We start from the raw sequence: 8,528 nt of genomic DNA, 5'->3' as shown, positions 1-8,528 counted from the left end.
AGTCTAGCTATTAAATGTTAACTGTGCAAGTCTTGTTTATGCCACACTTCTTCTGTAAAGGGACAGGAAGGTGGAAAAGGATCAGTGCTCAACAGGATTCTGTGCTTAACACTTCAGATAGTAAAAGCAGAGAACAGGTTACAGGAGGTGACATGTTTATGGTTGGAGTTGTTAACATTACATCTTCATGTTCAGATGTTGCCACTCTGTTGTCGGAATAAAAAAACACTCATTAAATGTTTCAGGATTAACACGGCTTTGTGTGTTTCCATTTGGTAGTAATGCACTTCTAAATGCCAAACAAAATAAATGCTCACTTTCTACTAAGTCGACATGCCTGTAGTTCTAAAAATGAATATGTTTCAATACAGAATCAACATTTCTCACTCATATAAGCACAAGCTTGTAACTCATCTGGAGTTATAAATGTTAATACGTAATTAATGATTAGTGATTAAGTTTTATATAACAAACAATAACTTTGCACTTATACTGGATTCTGGTCCAGATGTTTTGCAACACTTTTCCAAAGGTAAGTAGACAAACTGCTGAAAAAAACTGTTTATGTAATTCAGAAGTAAATACAAACCGTCCATTAGAGTCGTTTACTGGTGAATTACAGATAAAAATACAAAGCAAATAATGCCATGCTGGTGAAGGATAACAAAAGTTTTTCTTATTAATGGTATGTAACAGCACAATCAGGTATAAGTAAATAATCTACAAATCTTTTATAAAACAACTTATGAGCCCTCACTACAGGGTGCATTATCAAACGTGGTAGTGTAACAACAGCACCTGTCAGCTTATCTCTGTTTAAGTCTGCCTTTGATTAATCTGGATGTTTTTGAGCCCACACAAGTTTTCTTAAACTATCTCAGAGGAACACTGGTTTTACTCAGACCTTTGTCCTGTGGTGCAAATACAACGTGCTGACAGGTCAGCCAACGCCAGACTGCAGAGTAAGTAGCAGTTAACTGCCTATCATATTCGTCGCCAACATCCAATTGAGCCTGGTGTTCAAGAGAGGGAAATACAGTGCTCACGTGAGACCGGCAGTAGTAATATATCATAGAAATATTACAAGGCAATACATACATACATATTATCTGTATTGTATAGTATTCAACAACCCAAAAATGCTGGTTGTAAATAGTCTGTGTTTGGGAATGATGCATCCTGTTGTACCCACATCCAGATACATGGACGTCCTTGTATGCTTCATATTTCTTCTCTCTGCTCAATTTACAGTATCGCACTTCACGCCTTCCTCTTGTGCTCTTTGTTCAACTGGTGGTTCAGCAGGTGTAGCAGTCATCACTACAACGGTCTAAGGAGAAGAGAAAGAAGACAACCCCAGTGCTTAACTTAGCTGGTCCTTGCTTATGTTGCAACTTTGTTTAAGCTTATGAAATATTGTGAGACACTCTCTTAGTCTGTAGTGTGTATGAAAGAGGTCAAGTTTTTTTTTTACCCTATTTGTTGAAGAACGCAGGGCAGCCCCAGCCAGACACGACATTACAAGGACAATGTGTCCAGCTGCAACTGCGTAGACCAGAATGATGTGTTCTAATGTTATTCCCATGACCTGGAGAAACACATAAACAAATATACAAGACCATGTCTCCGCCAAAGATGGTTTGATAAAAACGGTTAACTTTAAATAAAACAGGCATTGGAAAATTCATATATATTTTGAGATGTGATGCCAAACCTGGATGCCAATTAGGGTAGGTTTTAGCAAGTGAAGAAAATAACTGCAGCAAAAATAATAATCACCTGATATGATTCCTGAGGTAAATCAGCCGCTGTCACATTGTCCATAACAAGTTCAACGTCACCGAAGAAGTGGTGGCCAATAATGCTGGGCACCATGTACATGAGAGTCAAGCATGTCACCAGTACGGTCACAATGCTCAGAGCCAACGATATGGTCACCTGCATGTGGACACCAACAGAGAGAGATGAAGGAGAGGCAGACAGTGACTTACAAATGTCGGTAAAAGTTCATACGGTATATGGACAACTTGGAGAGCCCTGCAAACAGCCATCATGATTAATCAGTCAGTAAAAAGAAAGAAAAAACATGTCAGACACAAATTATTATTCCCAGCATGATTTGTATATGATCTTAAAACATTTCTAGAGGGCATCTTAATAAAATGTTTTTAGTACTGCTTCAAAATATGACAATATAACTTACGGTTTTCTTGGTTGTGTTGTGCTCTGTCAGAATATACAGAATCCCACATGCGATCAACTACGAGAAGGAGGAAATAACAGTTTTATTATGTATCCCTTCAATGTACCAGGGTGCTGCATTAGCTTGTAGTTAGTGAAAAGGATAGAAAAACACAGCCTAGTGTTGGGGCTCAACTATTAAAGTGACTTTCTATCCCTCAATCAAATCCTGTACACATTTGAATTATCCTTGGTTCCTTGATTGAATCCACAAGCCGCTGATAAATAACTCTCTTGTTGTGTTACCAACCATTGCTCCCAGCACGAGTTCAGATTGCATGGCTGTCGATACAAACTGAAAATAGTCATCTGGCCTGATTGCGATGGTAACAATCAAGAGGGACGAACCCAAGACCAGCACGACGATCTAAGAGAAAATAAGTACATGATAAATAGATATTTGAGCACTGGTGTGCGTGTGTGTGTGTGTGTAGGAGTGTGTGTGTGTCTTACACCAGTAATCTTGGGTTGCCCCTTCATGAAGCGGTGTAAAGGTTTGCTGCCCCCCAGCGTGGTGCCTTGAAGACCTGCATTATTTTCGCCTATTTCACTTGCACAGTACAGCTCAGCAGACATCTTGTGGACAGAAATAGGTTAAAACTGTTACACTGGAGGGAGTTAAGTCCAATTAATGTATTGATTCTGAGTCTGCCGATCAGTCCTGTTTCATATTGAATCCTGGTTTTGATTCTTGTCACATTGTTTGAGTATCAGGAATCCATAAGCAGAACTGAAAAGGCATGTTTCTTGGCAAATTGACAGATTCTGTTTTTATTTCTCATTTGGACCTGCAAAACTAGCTCTCAATCCTAAATCAATATGGCTAAACTAAGTTTACATGTCATAAATACATCAGCATGTTTAGTTTAAAATCAGTTTTCATGTCTTTATGCTTAAAAAGTCCACAAAAAAGCCAAAGCCAATGCATTTGTGCAATATATAGCCTACACAACAGTGTCAACATCACAAAAGTACTCACACATGTTATTAATTTAAAAAAAATGACTGCAGCTGAAGTGAAGCTCTGACAGCAGGCCAATGATTGAGACATACTCATGAGATATGTTGTCATTTAATAGACTTCTTCCACAGCAGACACTTTTAATTGTCAAAGCAGGAAGAGCACAGGGGAAGCTGATAACATTAATGATGGCTTGGTTCCATTTAGTGTCCCAGTGAGTTGTTCCAGCGAACCAGCATGAACAATGTCAGCGCCTCCCCGAAGTGGAATGCAGCCACCACTGATGTTATTAAACACAGCTGTGCTTTCCCTACCATGGCATGTCAAAATGTCTGCCGTGTAAAAGGGTCTCTGTTAACAAAATATCCGTCATTTCTAACTTAAAAAACAAAACTCAGAAATAACAAGTTGTTGAAATATAACAGCAGCAGATACCCATTTATCTTACAACAAGGACAAAATACCGCAGAAATGTTGTAAGGTTGACGTTACAGATGTAGAAAGTGCTAAACAAGCTAAAGTTAACGTTGTCTAGGCTGGAAAATGTTTTAGATATGTTTTAGATATCTTCAGCCTGTCGGTTAAACCCTGATATTTACAGCAAAACTGACAAGATACTAGGCTACACTTAAATCTCGGAGGATAAACATCCAGTGTGTCCTCCACTCTGCATAGACTGAAAAGTTTTAGTGTTAAGTGATACGACATGGCTATGAACCGACTAATTAATGAAGGCTTACGTGTTAAAGAGTTTTATGTAAGAGTGAAATCCCAAACAAAGCTATTATAAATGTTACAGAACAAGAAGAGAGTCAGATACCTTGTGTCGTCTTGTCTGTGGTCAGTGCTGTGGGTCTGTGTGTGCTCCTGTAAACGCTCACATCAGGCTCATATCTGGAGCAGCCTGATGGGGCATCAGTGGACGATCGGTTCATTTTGAACACACACAGGACTCTGTCATATGAGCTTGAACTGATGTACAACATTTTATTATTGTGATTCTGTCTTTGTTTTCTATTATATCTATTATTCTATATTTTCTATTGTATATTAACTTCCTTTACTGACATGTATTGAGATGGTGGACATAACTGAAGTGATGATAGCTATATAAAAAAACCTTACTGTTTGAAGCTATTTAGCCTGGCAGAGTGATTCACTGCAAATGATTGAAGTGTGTGAAGGTGAAAATTACAAATCTCCAGGTTAACCCTTGGGTAAATCATATTTGCAGGGTTAAGTGCCACCAAGAAGACCATGATACAGTCATGGTTCAGTCCTGAGACTCCAACAATGAAAGAACTGCGGGGTACACCCTGGACAGGTCGCCAGACTATCACAGGGCTGACACATAGAGACAGACAACCATTCACATTCACATTCATACCTACGGACAATGTAGAGTCACCAATTAACCTGCATGTCTTTGGACTGTGGGAGCAAACTGGAGTATCTGGAGAAAACCCACGTTGACATGAGGAGAACATGCAACCTCTGCACAGAAGGGCCCCCTCCTGGGATTGAGCCAGGAACCCTCTTGCTGTGAGGCGATAGTGCTAACCACTACACCACCATGCCGCCCCTCAGCTCACTCCAGCTAAAAAGTTTGTAGTCAATGACTGCGTAGTCCCTTCAGTTTTCTCTAAGCTAAGCTACCAACCCTGTCTCACTCCATAGTCGTGAAAATCCAGAGTTTAGGCAGTGACTTCTGGCATCAGACAGAGACGAAAAAAGCCATCCTTTCACATCGGTTTGACACGCGGCCAGTCATGGATCATGCCGATCGTGCCATTATAGTTTAACAGTGCCCGACAGCATCAGGGCGTAACATTAAAGAACAAGGAAGGGACAAGAACGAAAGCTAAGGCAGCAAAAGTCTGAGTAGGGTGGGACGGAAGGATGTTCACTTCTTTCCCTAAACCTAACCATGTGCTTTTGTTGCTTAAACCCAATCACATGTGTGTGTGTATAAAATGGCCACCCAGTACACCTGAGCCTATGTACTAATTGCACCCATCATGAGGTGGACCCAAACCACCACCCTAATCTGCACTGCCACCCAGTGACAACTTGAAAATAAACAAACAGACAGGCTGAAAATAAGCAAACAAATAATGGCTCCTACACCCAGGGTACCTTGCACGTCGTATTTGGACGTGGAAAGTCCATGACCGATTGTCAATATGTGACGTAGTCGAAGTGAGAATGTATTGATCCTACTGCATTATTATTCAAATGCAGATCAAAATGTGAGTAAACAGATCACTGGATGAAAACTTACGCTTCTCACAGCCAATAGATGCCTTTTTTACTGATGGGTAAACGTGCCATTCTTTGCTGAACTTTCTGATGCTGTTGGTTTTTTTTGGGAGAGCAGTCTCTGTGAATCAGCACTTGTGTCAATCAAAGCTGTCCCCTTACATTTACACACAACCTAAAGTGGCATGTAATGCATCATTAACTATTAATAATACCCAGTGATAGAAAAGAGATCACGAGAAACACCTTTAATTGAAGTGGCCTCCAGCTCGTCTGGTTTCTTATAGAAAGAAAGAACCAGTGACATGAGGAACTCTTGCTTTAACAGTCCAAAATGGTCAACTCCTAAAAGAGAGCCGGACTTTCCGTCACTCATTGGGAGGGGTGAGGAAGGATGAGCTCTGTGTGCCTGTGCATGTGTTCTGGCTTAGCTCCATTCACATGGGGTCACTTTGTAAGTTAAGGTTTCCTGGACCTCCAGATCTGACACAGCTGTGTGCTTTTGTTCTGCTCCACCCATGAAGTAGAATTTTAAAGCAGAGTAAAAATGGCAGAGAGGGGGAAAAAAAAGGAGTGTGGGAATTTTTTTTTTAGCAAAAAACACAGTTAAGATTTAGTGTTTCCTTTCTTCCCTCATGTCATTTACATACATCTCTTTCCTCCCAGTGGGGAAAGAAGTATTCCCTTACTTAAGCAGTATCACTTACAACATTACAAGTAAAAGTTTTGCATTCAAACTTGCAATAAGTGCAAGTACAAACACATTGGCAACAAAGTCTCACATGTATCCAAAGTAAAAATGCTCATTATGCAGAGTGGCAATCACCTTTGAGTTGACATACTAATAACCATGTACTTACAAAGAACAGGTGAGAAGACAGTGATCATTACGTCCATGTAAATATGCATCTTAGTATTATAGCAGCATGTGTCCTCTGCTTCTTTTCCTCTTACAGAAGTTACACTGGAATCCCCAAAGGCATGTAGACATCAGTTTTGGATTAAAGTTTAATTCCTCATTAGTTTTCTTTTAGGCAGGGTCAATTGCACAAAGAGTGGATAGAGGATCAATCAGTATTCTGGTATTTTCATTTCACTTTTTTTTCAATATGGGACATATCAATATCTGACTATACATATCCTTTGTCATTTCTGACTATAATCTGGTGATTTAAAATCACCAGTAACCACGAAAGCGTTTTCCTTTTCTTGAAGCTGTCAGGCAGTCAAAGCTGTGGAGACACTACAGTCCCATATTTTGATATTTTTTATCTTGTGAACACAAGGTAATGAATGTCAGTGACATCAATTCTTCATTTTCTGCATGGTGTTATTTATTTTTTCACATGATCGATTAAGTCTAATTTGTCATGGTAGGATGATGTCACGGACAAGGGCTTCTGATATCTGTCAAACCCCAGCTTCTTTGGATAGTCTTGCAAGATCAATATGCACAGTCTGAGGCTTCTTTCGGTCATCTTAGAGCCTTCAAAGCCCAGCAGAATCAATAGTGACAAATGGCACAAGATGGTGTTTTTTATGAACTCTCAGTGGTTTTAATAAAAACACTGAAAAGCTCTGAAGCTCATTCATCTTTAGTGGATTATCTTTCAAACAGGAAAGGAGACAGGATCAGCCTAATAGTATTTTGCATGGGTAGGGTACCATTCTGACTGTGTAGCCCTTTTAGAAAGAGTATTGGTTTTATTAATGGTTAGTGAAACTGTGTGTAAACATGGAGGATGGACACCAGTGGCATAAGGTAGTTACGTTGGGCCCCAGTGCATGCTAATGTGCACATATCGTCTCATCACATGATCAGAGACTTGACACTGGGTATCATCAGCATACATATTACCCCGCAATCATCACTGCACATCTGTATAAAAAATACCAAGGAAAATAAGAAATCAAGAAATCTTTAATTTAATTTAGCAATTTTATTTGTTTGATTTGTAGAATTGTTGATTTATAGTTATACAATATTTTGTTATAGATGTTATAGACTATTTTACAAAAAACTAAAAACATGAGGGAAAAGGGTTTGTCTTTTCAAGGGCATACATAGCAAACAACACTATTTAATTTTAAATAAACAATTAAACACAGGCATATTTTCAAGGTGGCCATCACTCATAAGGGCCCATTCTTCACCCAACACATTGTTGGAGGGCCCATTCTCTCTATGGGCCTCCCAGCTCATAGGCCCCAGTGCAGCCGCACTGCCTGCACTGTCTATATTTACATCCCCGACGGACACTGACAACAGATAAATTAATAAATAAATGACTCGGTAAAAAAACTATAAATGTACCAAAAATAATATTATAGTCAAATGTAGGCATTAATTGATAATTGATAAATTGTGACATAATTTACCTTTTTGCAACGTCCCCTATTTATTTACTTTCTTACTTAGTTTTGCTTTTCATATTTTTCATATTTATTTTATTTCAAATTTATCTTTTTTTTTAAAAAAAATATTATTCATTAACTTCGCTTTGTATTTTCCCCCTTGTTTATTTCCCCAAAAGTATTGGTGTTTGTATTATTGTCATTTTCCATACGAACAAACTCTGGGTTGCCAGGTTTCTCTTGCCCTTGCCTTATTCATTCTGTTGGGTAATGACTTAAAGCCTGTAAAAATTGTGTTTCAGGGTTTCTCATACTTCATCACATTGTGGTTGTCTTCCTCAGAAACTGGCAATCCATGATTCATGATTTATAGCCTAAGAGTAAATCATTTCTCAGCCTTTACTTAAGTAATTATTTACAGTTTATAAAGCCTTTAAAAATGGTGACTTGTTAGAAAATAGTGCCATTTTGTTTTCAAAGTGAAGTTTTATGTCATAATTTATGTTCTATTGTGTATTTTTGGGGTCTCATGGGCTTGGCTTTCATGTGATGAAATTAATAAATCCACCAATGAATGCAGACAAATATCACAGTCTCGTAGGTTTGCAGACGACTGCAGCTGAGCAACGCTGTAAAGAAAACATGAATGATGATAATGATCAATAAATGATGCAGATTACCTGCACAGAAAACTCAAAGAGCAAGGCTCTTG

General features: G+C 38.8%; 1 protein-coding gene across 2 annotated transcripts; it reads right to left on the bottom strand.

Annotated features, from left to right (window-relative positions):
- Positions 1-546: 546 nt before the first annotated feature.
- Positions 547-4,126, bottom strand: LOC117251199 (uncharacterized). 2 transcript variants are annotated; one of them, XM_033617266.2, is made up of 7 exons: positions 4,023-4,126; positions 2,695-2,817; positions 2,492-2,608; positions 2,204-2,260; positions 1,780-1,938; positions 1,475-1,588; positions 547-1,330 (listed from the first exon to the last, which is right to left on the bottom strand). In XM_033617266.2, the coding sequence occupies exons 2-7, from the start codon at positions 2,815-2,817 to the stop codon at positions 1,241-1,243; spliced, it is 660 nt and encodes a 219-aa protein (XP_033473157.2). In that variant the 5' UTR covers positions 4,023-4,126; the 3' UTR covers positions 547-1,240. The 2 variants fall into 2 exon arrangements, with proteins under 2 accessions (XP_033473157.2, XP_078017133.1); XM_078161007.1 differs by lacking the exon at positions 4,023-4,126 and having other exon boundaries at positions 2,695-2,946.
- Between the last annotated feature and the right edge of the window lie 4,402 nt (positions 4,127-8,528).

The sequence above is a fragment of the Epinephelus lanceolatus genome, chromosome 2 (assembly GCF_041903045.1).
Source record: "Epinephelus lanceolatus isolate andai-2023 chromosome 2, ASM4190304v1, whole genome shotgun sequence".
NCBI classification, from domain to species: domain Eukaryota; kingdom Metazoa; phylum Chordata; class Actinopteri; order Perciformes; family Serranidae; genus Epinephelus; species Epinephelus lanceolatus.
This window is presented reverse-complemented; position numbering and strand designations above follow the sequence as displayed.

What these genes read in the sequence shown, in the direction of transcription:
- LOC117251199 (XM_033617266.2), bottom strand. Translation starts at nt 2,817, where the DNA reads ATGTCTGCTGAGCTGTACTGTGCAAGTGAAATAGGCGAAAATAATGCA. An exon ending in ACAACACAACCAAGAAAACC is followed by an intron (nt 1,939 to 2,203) that starts GTAAGTTATATT and finishes GTCCACATGCAG; the next exon opens with GTGACCATATCGTTGGCTCT. An exon ending in TACCTCAGGAATCATATCAG is followed by an intron (nt 1,589 to 1,779) that starts GTGATTATTATT and finishes GTGTTTCTCCAG; the next exon opens with GTCATGGGAATAACATTAGA.